Consider the following 21,501-nt stretch of genomic DNA (forward strand, 5'->3'; position numbering starts at 1 on the left):
TGCTTTCAAGATTAAGAGCAATGCGGCTGATGTGCAGTCACAACTAGGCAGCCTTACAATGTAGAAGGCATGGCACAAAAGGAAAAGGGGAGGGGGAGGGAAAAGGAAAGGTATATATTTCTGTTAGGATGGTGACATTTCAGGCTGAAGAACTGAGATTTATTGGAGGGGAAATCTGAGCGAGTTTAAGGAGTGTTTGAGGCCATTCTTCCATTGCAGGGTGTGTCATTTACAGAAGATTGGAAGAATTATACGAACTATTTGAAGAGCAACTCTCATCAACAAATTACGCTTAGTAGGACTGCAAGAAGTTTTGTAAGGAGGAATACATGAAATATGCTAAGTAGAGAAAGAATAGAGAGATTGGCTAAGAGATTTAAATGTAATAGTAAAAGTAAGAAATGTATATTAAGTGAATAAATTGGAAAAAAAATTCAGATGTGATTGACGGAAGTAAAAAAAAAATGGTATAAGATATGAAAATACGTTTAATGATTGTTGAAAATGATACATTGCAAAATCAATTAAAATTTATATAAATAAATAAAAGAAGAATACATGTGGCCCTCTGGACCTCCCCGCCTGGCCCTCGGAACATTCCCCAGGCCACACTCCTCACTGCCTTTGCTTCACACCCTCCTCGCATGTTTTCGCCTGGCCAGGCAGGGTGCGTCCCTGAAATCTGACCCTGCCTCTCGCTCACCTGGTCTGAGAGGGCAGAGTCTGGGCGTAGAAACTTCCTGTGCAATGCAAGCGTTGCTCCGCCCCCTTCTTCCTTCTGCCCCTGCCCACCAGTGGGCTCCAGCACTGACTGGCAGCCGGCAGGAAGGTTTTCCCGGCGCTGCCTGGGTATCGAATTACAGAATTGGGAGGGACCCTGAGGCTCACCTTGGTCCCACCCCCCTACAATGCACGAATCTAGGCTCTGTGTGTGCTCTAACCACTGAGCCGCACAGCCTTCCCCCAAGGAAGTTGACCTCTGCCCTCCTGGCGTGGGTGACTGAAACCCTCGGCCGCCTCCGCCGCTGACACCCCGCCCCTCTCGACTTGAAATCCCGCTTTTCCGGCAGACAGCTAGGCTAGGCTGTCATGTCTAAACCTGTCTGAAGTATCACCCAGCGCGGAGGCGCCATGAGGGAGTGACTGAGGGCAGAAACTCTCTCTTTCTCTCTCTCAGGTCACCAACTCAGAAAGCCCAAGAGTCATGGATCTGAAGCGCCGTTTTCTGGTTCTGCCAACGCCTCCGTTCCTCTCCGGATCCATCTTTCTTCCCCTCTTCCTCCTCGCTTGGAGACCTGCAATTTAGCAAGGAGCGACAGAAAACACAGAGGGGAAGATTTAGGACTGATAAAAGACAGGGCTTCTTCAAAGCAGTGCCTAGTCAAACTGCAGAACTCCCTCTCCCTTTTTTTAACCAAAAAAAAAAAAAAAATTGTTTATGTCTATCAAGTTTATAAAGGTAAAGGGACCCCTGACCATTAGGTCCAGTCGTGGCCAACTCTGGGGTTGCGGCGCTCATCTCACTTTATTGGCCGAGGAGCCGGCATACAGCTTCCGGGTCATGTGGCCACCTTGACTAAGCCGCTTCTGGCGAACCAGAGCAGCGCACGGAAACGCCATTTACCTTCCTGCCAGAGCAGTACCTATTTATCTACTTGTACTTTGACGTGCTTTCGAACTGCTAGTGGGAAGGAGCAGGGACAGAGCAACGGGAGCTCACCCCGTCGCGGGGATTCGAACCACCAACCTTCTGATCGGCAAGTCCTAGGCTCTGTGGTTTAACCCACAATGCCACCTGTGATCAAGTTTATACATTTCACTAATTTTGCTATCATTTTAACATTTCAAAACTTCACTTCCTTCCCCCTTTTTCTACGGCCCCTTAAATTTATTTTTAATATCTTCTGCATATCCAACTTGACTTGGTCATTTATGCATCTGCTTTAAATATATACGCTTCTCAAACTGCAGGTTATTACAATAATCCTGCCAATGTTCTTATCTGTTTACAGTTTATCTGTAAATATTCAATAAACCATTTCCATTTTTTAAAAAAAGTTTATCTTGATTTCTTATTCTTCCGGGAAGTTTCTCCATTTCTGCATATTCCATAAGTTTTTGTATCAATTCTTTCTTTGCTGGGACTTCTGCTTCTTTCCATTTTGGGGCGAGTAACATTTTTGCCGCTGTAGTCGCATACGATCGTACCCTGTTTTGCGGCCGGGATCCATTCCGGAGTCCCGGTCCGCTAGCCAAAAAGCGGTTTGCATTTCTGTGCATGTGCAAAGTGTGATTTAGCGCTTCTGCACATGGGCGAGTGGCAAACCCAGAAGTAACCCATTCCTGTACTTCCGGATTTGCCACAGACGTTCGCCGGAATGAACACTAGACAAGGCGGATGTTCATGGAGGTATTACTGTACATGAATAAGTTTCTATACATTTTAGGTAGTTCTGTCCCTATAATTCCCAAAAGGAAAGCTTCTGGGTGTGTGTTTTTTATAAACATTATTTTAGACATCCTTTTCAATTCATTGTATATCATTTCCCAGTAAGCTTTAACTTTACCACAAGACCACCTCTCCCAGAACTGCTTCCTGCAGGAGGCAAGGACGACGGCCAACTTAAGTGGCTCCCGAGGAGAATTGGTCCAATTCGAGGAAGGAGGAGGAGAGGTTTGTCGCAGAATCATAGAACTGCATAGCTAGAAGGGACCCCAAGGGCCATCTAGTCCAACCCCCGGCCCCTGCCAATGGCTACTAGCCATTGCTTACATTCTTATGGAACCTCCCAGTCCAGTGGCAGTCTATCTGGATCCCTAAGCCAGGGGTCAGCAAACTTTTTCAGCAGGGGGCCGGTCCACTGTCCTGCAGACCTTGTGGGGGGCCAGTCTATATTTTGGAGAAAAAATGAACAAATTTCTATGCCCCACAAATAATCCAGAGGTGCATTTTAAATAAAAGGACACATTCTACTCATGTAAAAACATGCTGATTCCCGGACCGTCTGTGGGCCGGATTGAGAAGGCCATTGGGCCGGATTTGGGCCCTGGGTCTTTGTTTGCCTACCCATGCCCTAAGCTCTGTCTCTCCACTGTGAGAACAGGATACAGTGGTACCTCGGGTTAAGTACTTCATTCGTTCCGGAGGTCCGTACTTAACCTGAAACTGTTCTTAACCTGAAGCACCACTTTAGCTAATGGGGCCTCCCTCTGCTGCCGAGCTGCCGGAGCACGATTTCTGTTCTTATCCTGAAGCAAAGTTCTTAACCTGAAGCACTATTTCTGGGTTAGCGGAGTCTGTAACCTGAAGCGTATGTAACCTGAAGCATATGTAACCCGAGGTACTACTGTAAAGAACTGCTGGGCCATTGGTTTGAACCAGCATGTCTGATTCGAGCTAGTTAGCACATACAGGGTTAAAAACATGAGAGCCAATGAGCCCAGTATCCTGACTTCCTCAGGCAGTATCCTGACTTCCTCGGCAGGTATGCCGATGGTGATCATTTAGAAAGATGAGTTCAAGAAGTTAAAATAACAATAATATCCTGTCTCGGGTCAGCATCCTCATCCGCAGCTTTGGTGCCAAGTATGGTGTCACAGAATGTTTACGAACACTCAAATAGCTCTGGGAGAATCACCTGTTGGTCCGGAGGGATGTCACAAAATGCTGAAGAACATTCCAACAGCTCCAGAGGAAGTGTTGCTCACAGGATGCTGGCGATTAGCAAAATTGCAGGGATGAATTGGGAAAACATCAGGAATGCCGGCAAGGGGGAGGGGAAATGCCGCCTATCAGGAGCTCAGGAAAGCTTTCTGTCTGGGTTTGGGAAAGGTGTACCTGTTTGTGCTCTCTTTCCACAGCTTACCTTTGGATATCTGCTAGCTGCTGTTATTTGCTCACGTTGAGAGATAAGAAAAACAACACCGTCCTTCTGAATGATGGCGCCATGCCAGGCAGTTCCTCAGTCTCCCAAAGCAAGCATCACCTGCGTATTTTTTTTAAAAGAAAGGGAGAGATCGTCAGGCTGCATGCAAACATCAATCAAATCAACGACTGCCAAGAGGGGAGGGGGATCGGATCAGACCCGTCCCAACAGAGAGAAATTGCCACCGCCTCATATTTATCTCCCCAGTGAAGAAAATAACAAGAATAACGGAATTTAAAAAATTAAGTAAATCGTTATTGGCCCAGAAATGGAAACAAGAAGAATTACTGACGAAAGAAGAATGGCAGATGAAATTAATGGACTATGCAGAATTAGATAAGATGGCAGGAAGGATTCGAAACCTGCGGGACCAGAGATTCTCAGAAGACTGGAATAAATATGTGAACTATTTGAAAAGCAATTGTAATCAACAGATTATGCTAGTAAGAGTACAAGAAGTTTTGTAAGGAGAAAAATATGAAATTTTGCAAGGAAGATTATGAAGAGAGTTATTAGTTAAGATAATGAAAAGTAATAGTGAAATTAAGAAATGTAAATTAAGTGAAAAAGATTGGAAAAATTTCAGATGTGATTGATAGAAGTCAAAAAAAATTGTACAAGATTTGAAATTGTGTTAAATGATTGCTGAAAATGATATGTTAAAAAATTAATAAAAATATATATAAATAAGATAGTCTTTCCAGCTAAAATAAATAAATAAATAGATTTAAGCAAATCAGCATGGGTATGATTCCCCAGCTGTGAAGAACCTCCTTTTAGCCTTGGCTAAAAGATTAAAAATAAATAAATACCTAGCAGCTGCCCTATGGGAGAATCCTTCTCCGCCCTAGCTATTGACTGACATGCTGTGATGTCACAGAATGTTCACAAACATTCCAACGGGAGGGAGGGAGGGAGGGAGGGAGGGAGGGAGGGAGGGGCGAGGTGTGGAATGTTATCAGAGGTCAGGAGTCAGGGGAGCCATGGAAAGATGTACAGGCAAGCTCATCGTTTGGCAGGTGCCAATCAATTGCTTGGGTAATTGTGAAAGCTCTGCGGACAGTTGTACGTTTTAAATGCACATTGTGTCTTGTGTTGCAAACCCCTAAATTTGTTTCCCTGGGGGGGGCAGGGAGCTGCGGGGGTTGCAGTGACCCCACAACAGGTCACGCAAGCAGATAATCAATAGCAAGCGACCCACCTGGCAGAGTCGTCGCAAGCATCACAACCAACAGCCTCTCCGGCAAAGGTCTTGCGCAAACGCAAGTTATAATCCGGACATGTTCTTGCAGGGGGGAAAGTCAACCCTCCTGATTAAAAAGCAGAGTTCTGGAATCGCAACGAGGTGACCTCTTTCCACCAGCAAAACACACACACACACACACACACAAACACCAAGCAGTTTGCTCAGAAAGCACACAGATAAATAAATTTTGCATATTAGCCAGGGCCATAAGAATCCCTACCACCCCCAAATCTGCGAGGCTGAGTCTTAAGTGAATTTTTATGGCCAACATTATCAACCCCCCAAGGATACCAACATGGAGGAGAGGCTGACTCCTTCTCCCGAACACTGCCAATTATCTGCCGGCGCATTAGGAAAAGGGGGCAGGAAGAAAAACAGGGTCTTTACGCGGTTTTCTCTTGCGTCGGGTGGAAAACGACCAGAACAGAGTCCCGTGCGCCGGACGTTTCCATCAATATTCATGGCTATGACATACAGGTCACTGACTCTGCAAAGGAAAGCATCACAGCATCCGGAATTAACACCTCTTTTGCGTGTGTAGGGACGCGGGTGGCACTGTGGGTTAAACCACATAGTTTAGGACTTGCTGATCAGAAGGGCAGTGGTTCGAATCCCCGCGACGGGGTGAGCTCCCGTTGCTCAGTCCCTGCTCCTGCCAACCTAGCAGTTCGAAAGCATTTCAAAGTGCTAGTAGATAAATAGGTACCACTCTGGCAGGAAGGTAAATGGCGTTTCCGTGCACTGCTCTGGTTTGTCAGAAGCTGCTTAGTCCTGCTGGCCCCATGACCCGGAAGCTGTACGCCGGCTCCCTCGGCCAATGAAGCGAGATGAGCGCCACAATCCCAGAGTCGGTCACGACTGGACCTAATGGTCAGGGGTCCCTTTACCTTTCCCTTTGTGTGTGTAGGGAATCTTTCTCAGTTCCTCAAATGTGGGGCATGCAGGGCTGCCCCCAGAGGCCGAACCAGGAGCTGCCAAACACAGCAGTTTGGCCAACTGCTGGCCAGGGATCACTGGCAGCTGATTAGCTGCCGGCGTCCCGTCAAGATGGTGGTACCGGACAGTGCTCACGGGGCACAGTGTGGCACTTGCCTCAGGCGGCAGACTGGGGGCAACCAGAAGGAGTGGCAGATAGGGCCCTCGTATCTACGGGACCGCCTCTCCTGGTCTGCCCTGCAGAGGGCCTTAAGGTCCATGAATAATCATAGTTTAGAGATCCCGGGCCCTAAGGAAGTCAGACCATCCTCCACCAGGGGCAGGGCCTTCTCAGTGATGGCCCCGACCTGGTGGAATGCTCTGTCCCATGAGACCAGGGCCCTTCAGGATTTAACTTCCTTCCGCAGGGCCTGTGTTGTCGTTTAGTCGTTTAGTCGTGTCCGACTCTTCGTGACCCCCTGGACCAGAGCACGCCAGGCACTCCTGTCTTCCATTGCCTCCTGCAGTTTGGTCAAACTCATGCTGGTAGCTTCGAGAACACTGTCCCACCATCTCGTCCTCTGTCGTCCCCTTCTCCTTGTGCCCTCCATCTTTCCCAACATCAGGGTCTTTTCCAGGGAGTCTTCTCTTCCCCTGAGGTGGCCAAAGTCTTGGAGCCTCAGCTTCAGGATCTGTCCTTCCAGTGAGCACTCAGGGCTGATTTCCTTCAGAATGGAGAGGTTTGATCTTCTTGCAGTCCATGGGACTCTCAAGAGTCTCCTCCAGCACCAGAATTCAAAAGCATCCATTCTTCGGCGATCAGCCTTCTTTATGGTCCAGCTCTCACTTCCGTACATCACTACTGGGAAAACCATGGCTTTAACTATACGGACCTTTGTTGGACAGAGCTATTCCACCTGGCCTTTAATTAAAATTCAGCCTGATCTTTTATTTCCCTTCTCTTCCCTCCCCCTCCCCTTTTATGAAGATCACCCGCTCTGAGACGCCACAGCTAATTCTCCCCTGGCCTCCTCGCTGGCCCAAGTAGGACCAATTCAGCCAGCTAGCCCTGGGGATTATCTAATGATTATTTCCCCTAAATTGATTTCTGAATTTTGAATTTTATTGTTATTCATGTTTTTTATACTGTATTTTTTGCTGCTTTTACAATTAAGTGTTTTAAATTTCTTGTTAGCCGCCCTGAGCCCGGTTTTTGAACCGGGAAGGGCGGGGTATAAATAAATAATAATAATAATAATAATAATAATAATAATAATAATAATAATAATTATTATTATTATGGACCCCAAGGAGAATCATAGAATCATAGAATCATAGAATCATGGAGTTGGAAGAGACCCCAAGGGCCATCGAGTCCAACCCCCTGCCAAGCAGGAAACACCATCAGAGCACTCCTGACATATGGTTGTCAAGCCTCTGCTTAAAGACCTCCAAAGAAGGAGACTCCACCACACTCCTTGGCAGCAAATTCCACTGTCGAACAGCTCTTACTGTCAGGAAGTTCTTCCTAAAGTTTAGGTGGAATCTTTTTTCTTGTAGTTTGGATCCATTGCTCCGTGTCCGCTTCTCTGGAGCAGCAGAAAACAACCTTTCTCCCTCCTCTATGTGACATCCTTTTATATATTTGAACATGGCTATCATATCACCCCTTAACCTCCTCTTCTCCAGGCTAAACATGCCCAGCTCCCTTAGCCGTTCCTCATAAGGCATCGTTTCCAGGCCTTTGACCATTTTGGTTGCCCTCCTCTGGACACGGTCCAGTTTGTCAGTGTCCTTCTTGAACTGTGGTGCCCAGAACTGGACACAGGACTCCACCAGGAGGATCACTAAGCGCAGGAGACAAGTGATATTCGCCACTGCCTGCTCCTCTCTGGCCTCCTTCTTCCCCCAACACCTTCAGTGCTTCTCTGGGCTGCATCCAGTCAACTTGGATGGAGGCGGTGGTTAGGATCAGAAGGCTGGAGGTTCGAACCCATCCTGGAGCAGCTGTGGGCAGGATTCCAGCATTGCAGGGGGTTCAGCTAGATGACCCCTGGGGTGCCTTTCAACTCAACAATTATATGATTCCGTGGAATGAGGAGAGGGAGAACGGTGCTTTTTCTTCTTCTTCTTTGGCGATCGAAGATTGTCTTCCATAAAAACAGTCTTAACAGTGAGTCCAATTTTGGATCCACACATCCTTTTGTTTTTTGTTTTTTTAAATAAAATATTTATTAAAGTTTTAAAGGTTACAAAAGGAAAAAAGAAAAAACACCAAATTAAGCAAAAAAACAAGACAATACATCACAATAAAAAAACAGGGGGGGAAACAGAAAAATACAAACAATTAAGAAACAAATCAAACCTTCCCATAACTTATCTTTCATTTGCTTGTTTCCTTGACCTCCTCACACCTCCGTTTTTTGTATTCTAGTTCAGTTAGATATTTCAGCAAATCCTTTCCATCTTTGTTTTTATCCTAATAATTGATCTTAATATACTGTAATTTTACATTCTCTTCTTTCACCACTTAACAATCCATTTTTACTTAGTCCTTTATAACATTTCTGCTAAAACCACATAACTTCATTCCAGCATCCTTCTAACATTCCTCAATTTTACAATGTTTCTGTAAGTAAACTTCAAATTTCTTCCAATCTTCTTCCACCAAGGATCCACACATCCTTCCACAGTGGGGACATTGGCTTCCAGGCGGGAGTTGGTCACAGTGAGGGTTTGCTAAGTGTTTCTTCCTCTTAGCATGTTTCTCCCTTTCATCCTGAGTTCAAGTGTCTTCAAAGCCCATGACAACATTGGTAAAGGCTGCTCTCCAATTAGAGCACTCACAGGCCAGTGTTTCCCAGTTGTCAGTGTTTATACTACATTTTTTTTAGATTTGCCTGGAGAGAGCCTTTAAGCCTCTTTTGTTGACCACCAGCATTACGCTTCCCATTTTTAAGTTCGGAATAGAGTTGTTGCTTTGGAAGACGATAATCAGGCATCCGAACAACATGGCCAGTCCAACGAAGTTGATGTTGAAGAATCATCGCTTCGACACTGGTGATCTTTGCTTCTTCCAGGACACTGGCATTAGTTTGCCTGTCTTCCCAAGTGATGTGTAATTTTTTTCGGAGGCACCCTTGATGGAATCTTCCGAGGAGATGGAGATGGCGTTTATAAGTGGTCCATGTTTCACGCACATACAGTAAGGTTGGTAGTACAGTAGAGAACAGTGCAGGCCACTTTGAGCCACTTGGAGTGCTTTATATACATTATTTACACAATGGGCTGCACGTGATTGGCTAATTCCGTAATTCTCCTGTAGGCCAATCAGGTTGTGGATTCACTTCCGTCTGGAGCTGGATTGGGTGGCTCCTGCAAACCAATCATACTGCTGCATTGTTCTAGGACCAATCAGACTGCTGCATTCTGGATCCTGTTGTTCTAGGACCAATCAGACTGCTGCATTCTGGATCCTGTTGTTCTAGGACCAATCAGACTGCTGCATTTTGGATCCTATTGTTCTAGGCCCAATCAGACTGCTGCATTTTGGATCCTATTCAACTCAGTACATAACATGGAGGAAAAGAGGGCCATGGATATATTTGCAGCAAAAGCGAATAAGCCTTCACCAAAGCACATCCGCCAGTCTGTTGGTCTTGCTCTTGGTATTGCTCTTTCTCAAAAAAGGAAGATTAGCAGTGACAAGATCCACTGAAGGCACAAACAGGTCGCCCTGGAAAATCAGGCTTTGCTTGTGTACACAACGTGTCTCAGTCCTGACTCAGGAGAGGTGCAGCACATGACCGGCGACCATAATTATTGTTTATCCAGACGCCTGCCCAGTGATCACACTCAAAGATCCACGGGGGGGACAGAGCAAAGATTATTATTATGATACATTAAAGGTAAAGGGACCCCTGACCATTAGGTCCAGTCGTGGCCGACTCTGGGGTTGCGGCGCTCATCTCGCTTTACTGGCCGAGGGAGCCGGCGTACAGCTTCCGGGTCATGTGGCCAGCAGGACTAAGCCGCTTCTGGCGAACCAGAGCAGCGCACAGAAACGCCGTTTACCTTCCCGCCAGAGCGGTACCTATTTATCTACTTGCACTTTGACGTGCTTTTGAAATGCTAGGTTGGCAAGAGCAGGGACAGCAACGGGAGCTCACCCCGTCGCAGGGATTCGAACCACTGACCTTCTGATCGGCAAGTCCTAAACTATGTGGTTTAACCCACAGTGCCACCCGCGTCCCTACACACACAAAAGAGGTGTTAATTCGGGATGCTGCGATGCTTTCCTTTGCAGAGTCGGTGACCTGAGTCGCTTCTGGCGAACCAGAGCAGCACATGGAAACGCCATTTACCTTCCCGCTGGAGTGGTACCTATTTATCTACTTGCACTTTGACGTGCTTTCGAACTGCTAGGTTGGCAGGAGCAGGGACCGAGCAACGGGAGCTCACCCCGTCGTCGCGGGGATTCGAACCGCTGACCTTCTGATCGGCAAGTCCTAGGCTCTGTGGTTTAACCCACAGCGCCACCCGGGTCCCTTTATGATATATTATGTTTTATATTAATATATTGTTTTAAATAGTAGTAGTAGTAGTAGATATGACTATTTATACCCTGTCTTTTTCCCTGACGGGACCCAATGCAGCTTCCAGATAGAGCACAAGACTCTTAATCTCAGGTTTGCGGGTTCGAGACCCACATCGGGCAAAAGGTTTCTTCCGACACTACAATTCTATGAAAACATAGGAAAACCAACCCTTGCAATACCATGAAACATGATTACGATTAAAACTATGCACATCACTTTGCTGGCAGTGTTTGCCGATGGATCTGGTTGGTCGCTGTAGAAGCGAGGAGGTGGACTGGAACAGCCTTGGGTCTGATCCACTGGAGCTCCTTCTTACGTTGCTCTTTTTAAAGGAAGATAGGCATACGAAGAGCCCAAAGGGGGTCATCATTGCAGGGGGTTGGACTAGATGACCACCAGGGTCCCTTCCAAGTCTAGAATTCCAGTCCTCCTCCCATAGCGGCCAGCCAAATGCAAGCAGGACCCGAGTGCAAGAATGTTCTCCCTTCCTGTGGTTTCCACCAAGGGGTATTCCATAGAATCGTAGAATTGTTGAGTTGGTGTGATGGCCTGGGACTGGGGCTCGGACTTGGAGTCATAGAATCATAGAATCCTAGAGTTGGAAGAGACCACAAGGGCCATCGAGTCCAACCCCCGGCCAAGCAGGAAACACCATCAGAGCACTCCTGACATATGGTTGTCAAGCCTCTGCTTAAAGACCTCCAAAGAAGGAGACTCCACCACACTCCTTGGCAGCAAATTCCACTGTCAAACAGCTCTTACTGTCAGGAAGTTCTTCCTAATGTTTAGGTGGAATCTTCTTTCTTGTAGTTTGGAACCATTGCTCCATGTCCGCTTCTCTGGAGCAGCAGAAAACAACCTTTCTCCCTCCTCTATGTGACATCCTTTTATATATTTGAACATGGCTATCATATCACCCCTTAACCTCCTCTTCTCCAGGCTAAACATGCCCAGCTCCCTTAGCCAGAGGAACCAGAGGAGACTCAGTCCGCACCGGATCCTTTGCCTCAGGCATCATCTGAAACAAGTCTGGGGCCTGATCCTGAAGAGTCCCAGTCTGCACAGGTTCCCCTGCAACAAACCCCAGCTGGGCTGAGTCAGGGGCCTGAGCCTGCCCTGGCTCCAGATGCAGGGATTACCTCGTTGCCTCCAGCTGGGCCATCACTTACAGCTGCTCCACTACCGGTTGGGTCAGGGGAGGCTGAGGCAGCCCCTGGGTCCAGTAACCCACTGACATCTCTCGAGCTGCAAAGACTGAAGTCTGAGAGAAGGAGAGACCTGAGTACTCGCAGGAGGAGTGCTCGCTTTGGGGCAAAACAGGGAGGTGAGTTGCCGGGAGATCAGGACTGGCCGCTACCCCGACAGAGATAAAAGGCTGTCAGACCCTGTCCCAGGTTGCAGGAGCAACGTTGCTGTATGCCAGATCCTACCTGAGATCCTGTACCTGTCCTTGCCTGGTTTCCTACCTCGTGTCCTGCCTTGGCCCGGTCAGACTGACTCCGAGCGGAACCTTCGGATTCTGCACCTGGGCTGTGTTCCACAGGCTACCCCCGGGTCCAGCACAGTTGGAAAGGGACCCCATGGGTCATCTAGTCCAGTGGCGTAGCGTGGGGGGTGCAGGGGGGCCAGCCGCACTGGGCGCAACATTTGGGGGGGGCGCACTCGCACTCGCAGCTCTCTGCCCCTACCTGGCTCACTCTCTCTCACTGCAGTGCTGGCTGTGCGAATCCGATCCGAGCTGCCGGGTCGCCGCCCACTGTGGAGGGGGAGGGTGCCAGGCGTGCGTTGCGGTGCGGAGCGGAGAGAGAGCGAGGGAGGGACTATCTGGGGGAGGGACAGTGCAGCGGCCACCCAGCGCAGCGCTGAGCGCGGGAGAGAACCACACCCGACCAGCCCAGGCAGCAGCAAGAAGAAGCTGGCAGCGGCGGCAGGTTAGGGGTCAGGGGCGCAAATTACTTGCCTTGCCCCGGGTTAGGGGGCGTAAATTACTTGCCTTGCCCCGGGTGCTGACAACCCACGCTACGCCGCTGATCTAGTCCATGCAGGTCCTCCCCCACCTCACCATTTCAATCCATGCTGGGCCCTGCTTAGCTCTGCAAACGCGTTTGGCAGTTTCCCTTCTGTGTGCCACTCATGCACACCTATTAACCAGCACACACACGAGAGGCAGAATCCACCCACCAGGTAGACATGTAACTGTTGGCAAGCAACCAAGGAAATGGGGGCAGCTGGCAGGCCCCCAGCTGGCTCCTGCCCACCGCTTGGTGTGCTGGGCGAACTCCAGTCCCTGGTGCAGCATGAATTTGTGACCTGAGCTTTAGAAGCTGGGGCATGCTACTCAGCAGAGTAAACGCTGTGCAAACGAAAGTGGCAGGAGAGGCTGTTTGAGCATATTTACAAGCAGTTTATTCAGCGTACAGCAGGGCAAAAGGAAACATGTCTGGTCTCCTTCGTGTCCAAAGCAAAACGGCAAAAGCTGTACCCAAATGGAGGTTCCCAGCAAGCTGTGCTGGAGTGTAAACAGGCACGTGACACACAACTATCATGCCTGTTCCTTAAGGTGGAACGGAATATCCTAACAGTAACTTCTTGAGATCTGGAAGGAGCTAAACTCTGAAGGACAGCAAGGCCTGTAAATGGGCGGGGCAGTGGAGTAGGAATATAAGAAGCTGCCTCATACCCCTGGCCAGACAACTGGTCCCTCTCGCCCAGGAATCACAGAATCTTAGAACTGTAGAGTTAGGAGGATCATCTAGTGCCAGGCATGGCCAAACTTGTTCCTCCAGCTGTTTGGGGACTACAATTCCCATCATCCCTGACCACTGGTCCTGTTAGCTAGGGATGATGGGAGTTGTAGTCCCAAAACACCTGGAGGTGTTTGCCTATGCCTGGGCTAGACCTCCAGGTCCGCCCTGAAGCCTCCGGGTTTTCTTGGCAGGTGGAGGGCCTGAGTTTTCAGATGGGTGAAGGAGCCTCTCGTGGTAAAAAGAAAAATAAGCAACAACCATGACTGTTGATGCAGCTTGAAAGCTTCAGCCTGGCAGAAGCGGTCTGCAAATTCTCATGTAGACACTCGGGGGTGGGGGTCCTCCTTCTTCTGCCCCCCTCTCCTAATTTATCTCCATCTCCAGGGTTTGCCTCTGTGCCATCCCATGGCATAGATAGCCCATGAGCTTGCATGCCCTCCAACATTTCTCTGATGAACACCTAGGAGTCCCTTTCCCACCCCCTCCGACATTTCTCCAATGAAAATAGGGGTGTCCTGTTGAGGAAAAGCAGGGCAGTCCGGGATCAAATCAGAAACCTAGATGGCTTCTGTTATTCCCGGACTGTCCCTGGAAAATAGGGACATTTGGAGAGTCTCAGCTTGCCCCTGGAGATATGACTGCGGCAGCCCTTGGAGACGGAGGTTAATTGGGTAGTTGGGTAGTAGCAAAGGGCAGGACTAACCCCCCCCCCCAGTTTCTCATATATATAGCCCAACCCCCCTGCAATGCAGCTGTCCCAAGAGGGTATCGAACCTGCAACCTTGGCATTCATTGGCAGCACGCCAACTGGCTTACCTGGAGATGACAGGGCTTGAACCTGGGACCTTCTGAGTACAAGGCAGATGTCCTACCATTCATCTATGGCCTTTCCCCTAAAAATAGAAAGAGAGATACTAGTCCTCAAGGTTCTGGATCAGGGGCTGATTTAAACAGAAACACGGGAAGCTGCCTTATAGCATGGCAAACCGTGGTCCGGTTACCTCTGTAGTACCGCCTGCCCCAAGAATGGGTCACTGGTTGCCCTCTAGATGTTAAAGGTAAAGGTACCCCTGCCCGTACGGGCCAGTCTTGACAGACTCTAGGTTGGCAGGCGCTGGGACCGAGCAACGGGAGCGCACCCCACCGTGGGGATTCGAACCGCCGACCATGCGATCGGCAAGTCCTAAGCGCTGATGTTTTACCCACAGCGCCACCCACGTCCCTCCAGATGTTGCCGGCCTCCAAATCCTATCAGGCTCAGCCAACATGGCCAGCGGCAGCGGACAATAGGAACTGTAGCTTAAGAGGACATACCCAACACATGGCAGACCTCCCCTTCCCAAGTCATAGGTGACCCTGCGATCCTAACCGCATCTACTCAGATGTAAGACCTGGTGACAATTTTTGATGGAGCTTACTCCGAAGGTAAGCAGGGTTAGGTTTACAGTGTGGGTTCATGTCCTTTTTATTATCATTATTGTTTTTATTTTTTAATTAAAGATTTTCTTGTTTTACAGAAGTATATGTAATGTCTCTCGTATTTTTCCAATCTAACATTTGTACAAATCAGTTTCATTTGTTGAGACATTAGGAAGAAAAGGGGTGGAGGGGGGAAGATGGGTGGGGTCGGGTGGCGATGTTGCTATTTTGCTTAATGTATGTGGGGTTTTGTGTCAGTGTTGCTCGTGCCGGTTCTCTGCTGTTCACTTGTGTTCCTTTGGTGGTGAGAGAGGTTGGGGTTGGCCTAGGGTGTGGTTGTTCATTTGTGGTTGGCTGTGGTGGTCTTTGTTTTTGTGTGTGAGTGGGGTGGGTGGGTGTTTTGGATCAGGTTAGCCATATTGATTTGTATGCTGTTGGTGGATTATTGTCATTGTCTTGTTGGGCTGTGTGTATGTGATAAAGGAGAGCCATACCGGAGTAAAGGAGTCTTCTTCTGTTTGTCCCCATGTCAGTTTCAGTTTATTGGTTAATTTTTCTAGTAGGGCTGTTTCCCATACTATTTGGTACCATTGGTCCATGCTTACTCCTGACAGGTCTCTCCAGTGTCTGGTTATGGTGTTTCTGGCTGCTGAAAGTAGGTGGGTTATGAGTGCTTTGTGGCGTAAATGGGCATTGTTGTCTTGGAAGATGTTTAGTAGGGCCAATTCTGGGTTGATGTCTAATACTTGCTTAGTTATTTTACATATTTCTCATGTGGCTGTTGTCCAGAATAGTTGGATTTTGGGACACTCCCACCACAAGTGGAGGTATGTGCCTGTGGAGGCGCACCCTCTCCAGCATTTTGGGGAGGTTCCTGGGCGTATTAGCGCTAATTTTCTTGGTGTTAGGTACCACCTGTAGGTGAGTTTCAGAGTGAGTTTTCTTTTCATTGATATGGATTTAAAGGGGGGTTTAGACCACATTCTGGTCCATTGAGTGGGGTTAATCTCATAGCCTATGTCATTCTCCCATTGTTTTTTGATTGAATTTGTATACCGCCCTATACCCATAGATCTCAGGGCGGTCCACGTTATAAAAATTGCAGTTTTCCTGATTATAATGCTGGCGTTTCATGTTGTGCAGCTGCGGCTTTGGGGGCCAATATGCCAGCATGCCAAGCTAAATTTCGTCTACACGGTATGACACAACAGGAATGCCATCGGACCACGTCGCCATTATCCCACCCTCTTGGCCCATGTGTGCTTCCTTTGCCCCACGAGTCTGCCACAGAAACAGCGAGAAAGAACCATAGGCCAGTAAGGTAAAGCTAAAGGGACCCCTGACCATTAGGTCCACTGGTGGCCGACTCTGGGGTTGCGGCGCTCATCTCGCTTTATTGGCCGAGGGAGCTGGCGTACAGCTTCCGGGTCATGTGGCCAGCAGGACTAAGCCGCTTCTGGCAAACCAGAGCAGCGCACGGAAATGCCATTTACCTTCCCGCCGGAGCGGTACCTATTTATCTACTTGCACTCCAATGTGCTTTTGAACTGCTAGGTTGGCAGGAGCAGGGACCGATCAACGGGAGCTCAACCCAACGTGGGGATTCGAACCGGCAACCTTCTGATCGGCAAGTCCTAGGCTCTGTTGCTTAACCCACAGCACCAACCGTGTCCCAGTATAGGCCAGTATATTGCCCCAAATTTCACCGCTTTGCCCCTGCAATTTTCCACGTTAAAGGTGCTGCAAGGAGTTTTTTTTTGTTTTTTTTTTCTGGGATCAAGTAACACAGAAATGAGCTCGAATCATGGGCTATATTCCTTTAGTTTCCCCAGAAGTGACTTCTACATCGTACAAACACATCGACTGTAACGCAGAAATCAACAGTTAGGAAAATGCCAGGAAAATGAAATGAACAGCCATGTGAAGGCAGCCCGAATCCCATTTACCTGTGAGCAAGGTTCATTGAACTCAACAGGACCTACTTCTGAGAAGACATGGTTAGGACTGTGCAGGTAAATGTGGATTTATCCAACCAGTTTCTACCCAGGCAGGGTCTAGCCATTGAAAGGAATGGATCTAAACCAGCGGTGCCCAGTCATTCCGATGGGTCTACTCCAAGCAGGACTTACTGTTAGCAAGAAATCCAGTGGTGTGGTGTGGCTATTCTAACGTTTTGATCAGAGAGCTAGAAGTTTTTGTCCAGATCTAAACATAGTGATCCATTCTGGTTTCCAAGGATACCTCTAGGACTCCAGGTTTAGTGGCTATGGCACATCAAAGGCACCCTTCATTTAGTAACTAAAGAATTTATCATCATCCTCGCATGTGGTGTGATTGCATTATTCGGAGGTATATGCACATGAAAGGTAAAGGGACCCCTGACCATTAGGTCCAGTCGTGGCCGACTCTGGGATTGTGGCGCTCATCTCGCTTTACTGGCCGAGGGAGCCGGCGTACAGCTTCCAGGTCATGTGGCCAGCATGACTAAGCCGCTTCTGGCGAACCAGAGCAGCGCACGGAAACGCCGTTTACCTTCCCGCCGGAGCGGTACCTATTTATCTACTTGCACTTTGAGGTGCTTTCGAACTGCTAGGTTGGCAGGAGCAGGGACTGAGCAACGGGAGCTCACCCTGTCGCGGGGATTCGAACCGCCGACCTTCTGATAGGCAAGCCCAAGAGGCTCAGTGGTTTAGACCACAGCACCACCCACGTCCCTCAATATGCAGTAGTAGATGTTTAAAACAGGACTTACAGAGGGGAAGTCCCGAGATTCGGAGAATCTTTATATAGTTTTTTTAAAAAAAATCTCTGTTTATGTGTACTTAGTATTTGTAAAACCAATAAAAACGAATAGTCCTCTGTTGGAAGCCGCCCAGAGCGGAGTATGAATGTTGTTGTTGTTGTTGTTGTTGTTGTTGTTGTTGTTATATTATAGATAGTCTTTGCGTATCCGGAACAATGACAGGCAAATGCAAAAATAGCACAGCTTGAATTCTGAATTCCACCACCTCCAATAACCCTCCATTCACTGGGTCAAATCCTGCTCTGCCTTTGCCCTCTGCCCCAAGCTTGTTCTGACCCTCAAAGTTGGCTTTGCACTCAATTGAGCAAAGAGGACTTCAGCTCCTTATTTATTTAGCCAGGAGACAGCACCAAGGGGATGGCTCTACATAAAGGCATAGACAAAGTGGACTCTCCTCCACTGGAGGTTTTGAAGCAGAGGTTGGGGGTTCTTTCCCGGCGATTCCAGCCTCGCAGGGGGTTGGACTAGAGGACCTTCGGAGACCCCGGATTCTACAGTAAGTCTTTGCTCTGTAAATAATGCTCTTTGCTCTCCCCCAAAACCAGGCGGCATGCAAAAACAGCCAGCTAAAGAGCAGGCGTTTTGCTGTGTTTTTAAAACGAGTTTGATCAACATTTCTGCAGTTTCCCCTGAATTAAGCCCAGAGTTGTAGGAACTTAGGATGCTGTCTTATGCAGGGCTCAGCAATGCCTGCACTGACTGGCATTTCCTGCATGCAAATGAGGTGCTCCATGGCTGAACTGGGGTCCTTCCTCTCCAGGCAAAGCAAGATTCTAGTCCTCATCGATTCGAACCAAAAGGGCCGACTGAGACGAGCGCATAGGAAACTGCCTGATACAAAGGTTTGCTCCACTTAACTACACTGACTGGCAGCAGCCCTCCAGCATTTTGGGCAGGGATCCCTTTCTCTCTTTTTTTAATGAAATCATTTGTATTGGTTTTACAAATACTAAGTACAAACAAACAGAGATTTATTTTTTAAAAACTATATAAAGATTCTCCGAATCTCGGGACATCCCCCCATACCCTCTATAAGTCCTGTTTTAAACATCTACTACTGCATATTGAGGGACGCGGGTGGCGCTGTGGTCTAAACCATTGAGCCTCTTGGGCTTGCCTATCAGAAGGTCGGCGGTTCGAATCCCCGCGACGGGGTGAGCTCCCGTTGCTCAGTCCCTGCTCCTGCCAACCTAGCAGTTCGAAAGCACGTCAAAGTGCAAGTAGATAAATAGGTGCCGCTCTGGCAGGAAGGTAAACGGCGTTTTCGTGCGCTGCTCTGGTTCATCAGAATCGGCTTGGTCATGCTGGCCACATGACTCGGAAGCTGTACGCCGGCTCCCTCGGCCTATAAAGCGAGATGAGCGCTGCAACCCCAGAGTCGGCCACAACTGGACCTAATGGTCAGGGGTCCCTTTACCTTTTTACTGCATATTCATCCATTCTCCAATTTCTATATCCAACCATATTATCCATGGTCATTTTTACACTACAAGTGAAATCAAAACCCTGCTTTTGTTTCCATCTGCTTACAGCGGTCTCCTAAATAACTTATAAATTACAGTGGTACCTCGGGTCACATACGCTTCAGGTTACAGACTCCGCTAACCCAGAAATAGTGCTTCAGGTTAAGAACTTTGCTTCAGGATGAGAACAGAAAGCGTGCTCCGGCGGCACGGCAGCAGCAGGAGGCCCCATTAGCTAAAGTGGTCTTAAGGTTAAGAACAGTTTCAGGTTAAGAACGGACCTCCAGAACGAATTAAGTACTTAACCCGAGGTATCACTGTATTCCCATTCTTTTATCAAGTTTTTGTCCTCTTGGTTTCTGAGTTTTCCAGTCGGCTTTGCCATCTCGGCATAGTCTGTCAGCTTGGTTTGCCATGGGCAGGGGTCCCTCTCAGTCTTAAGGTAAAGATAAAGGGACCCCTGACCATTAGGTCCAGTCGTGGCCGACTCTGGGGTTGTGGCGCTCATCTCGCTTTATTGGCTGAGGGAGCCGGCGTACAGCTTCTCAGTCTTAATCAGGGGTTAAAACCGGGAACCTTCATCTCCAACCGGGAACAGCCTTTCTCAACCTGTGGGTCCCCAGATGTTGTTGAACTACAACTCCCATCACCCCTAGCTAGCAGGGCTCAGGGATGATGGGAGTTGTAGTCCAACAACATCTGGGGACCCACAGGTTGAGAACCGCTGCCCTAAAAGCAGATGCTCTCCCACTCAACTACATCTCAGCCCAAGATACATCAGCTGCGATTTTTTTGCATTGCCGGGGGTTGGTCTGGGTGACCTTTGGGGGTCCCTTCCAACTGTACAACTCCCCAAACATACCCAAACTTGCGCGAACTTCCTAAGCATCTGGCTAAGCTTGGCTGAAGAGCGATGCCCAGGGAACCCACCTCTTGTCGCTGATGAGCAGGAGGACGGACCCGTTCTGGATCTTGGCCTCCTTCACCGTCTCGTGCTCCTCAATTACCCGGGCATTGTAGAAGAAGGTCTTCTTCCACGAGGTCACCCCTTCCCGCACCAGGTGGGCCCTCAGGTCCATCATGGTGTCGGTGGGCCTCACCGTCAGAGGCAGTAGGAGGTCCTCGTCGGCCAGGTGGACCTTGATGTGGTACTTCTTCCACCGTGACAGGCTCCTCCGCAGGGTCTCCATCCCCTCCGGCTCGGCGAGAGAGGCAGGCGAGAGAGAGGCCAGCGAAAGCATGAAGCCGAGAGCAGGGAGACCAGGAACTCCCAAGGAGGTTTCGGAAAGGGAACGCCAGCCTGCCAAGCTGGACAAACCGGTCTCGGCCCGAGCCCGTAAGGTGGCATGTTTCGCATTCCAGGCAAGATCTCGCCCTGTCTCCCGTCCCAAGGAGTGCAGAGGCAGAGATCAGGGGCTTGGCGTGCGTCACGATTTCATACCGCCACTTATTTCATAGAATCGCAGCATTGCAGAACAGGAAGGGACCACAAGGGCTATCCAGTCCACTCCCCTGAAAAGCAAAGGTTTTTCACCCAACTCTGGGCTTGAACCTACAACCGTGAGATTAAGAGTCTCTGCTCCACCACAGAGCTTTCCAAACTTTCCGTGCTGGTGACGCACTTTTTTATTTCCTTTTTATTAAATTTTCTATTTTACATTTCAGAATATTCGCTTAAACAACCTTAAAATATCAATGCCCCTTCATGGATCACTGCCTTGCCGTGGCAAAGGGGCTTGCAAATAGAAGGGGAAGAAATGGAGGCAGTGAGAGATTTTACTTTCTTGGGCTCCATGATCACTGCAGATGGTGACAGCAGCCATGAAATTAAAAGACGCCTGATTCTTGGGAGAAAAGCGATGACAAACCTAGACAGCATCTTAAAAAGCAGAGACATCACCTTGCCAACAAAGGTCCGTATAGTTAAAGCTCTGGTTTTCCCAGTAGTGATGTATGGAAGTGAGAGCTGGACCGTAAAGAAGGCTGATCGCCGAAGAATAGATGCTTTTGAATTCTGGTGCTGGAGGAGACTCTTGAGAGTCCCATGGACTGCAAGATCAAACCTATCCATTCGGAAGGAAATCAGCCCTGAGTGCTCACAGGAAGGACAGATCCTGAAGCTGAGACTCCAATACTTTGGCCACCTCATGAGAAGAGAAGACACCCTGAAAAGACCCTGATGTTGGGGAAGATGGAGGGCACAAGGAGAAGGGGACGACAGAGGACGAGATGGTGGGACAGTATTATAGAAGCTGCTAACATGAGTTTGACCAAACTGTGGGAGGCAGTGGAAGACAGGAGTGCCTGGCGTGCTCTGGTCCATGAGGTCATGAAGAGTCGGACACGACTAAATGGCTAAACAACAACAATTCAGTTTTACAAGC

General features: G+C 48.6%; 1 protein-coding gene and 1 long non-coding RNA gene across 2 annotated transcripts in view; one reads left to right on the top strand and one right to left on the bottom strand.

Annotated features, from left to right (window-relative positions):
* LOC307207285 overlaps positions 1–21,501 on the top strand; it is a 200,742-nt gene that overhangs the window by 126,272 nt on the left and 52,969 nt on the right. The gene's annotated exons all lie outside the window — the stretch shown is intronic.
* Positions 471–20,528, bottom strand: TINCR (TINCR ubiquitin domain containing). The gene is made up of 4 exons (XM_079961059.1): positions 20,048–20,528; positions 14,249–14,325; positions 3,867–3,986; positions 471–1,295 (listed from the first exon to the last, which is right to left on the bottom strand). The coding sequence occupies exons 1-2, from the start codon at positions 20,356–20,358 to the stop codon at positions 14,301–14,303; spliced, it is 336 nt and encodes a 111-aa protein (XP_079817185.1). The 5' UTR covers positions 20,359–20,528; the 3' UTR covers positions 471–1,295; positions 3,867–3,986; positions 14,249–14,300.

Source organism: Podarcis cretensis (genome assembly GCF_951804945.1).
Source record: "Podarcis cretensis genome assembly, chromosome: 18".
Classification (NCBI taxonomy): Eukaryota; Metazoa; Chordata; class Lepidosauria; order Squamata; family Lacertidae; genus Podarcis; species Podarcis cretensis.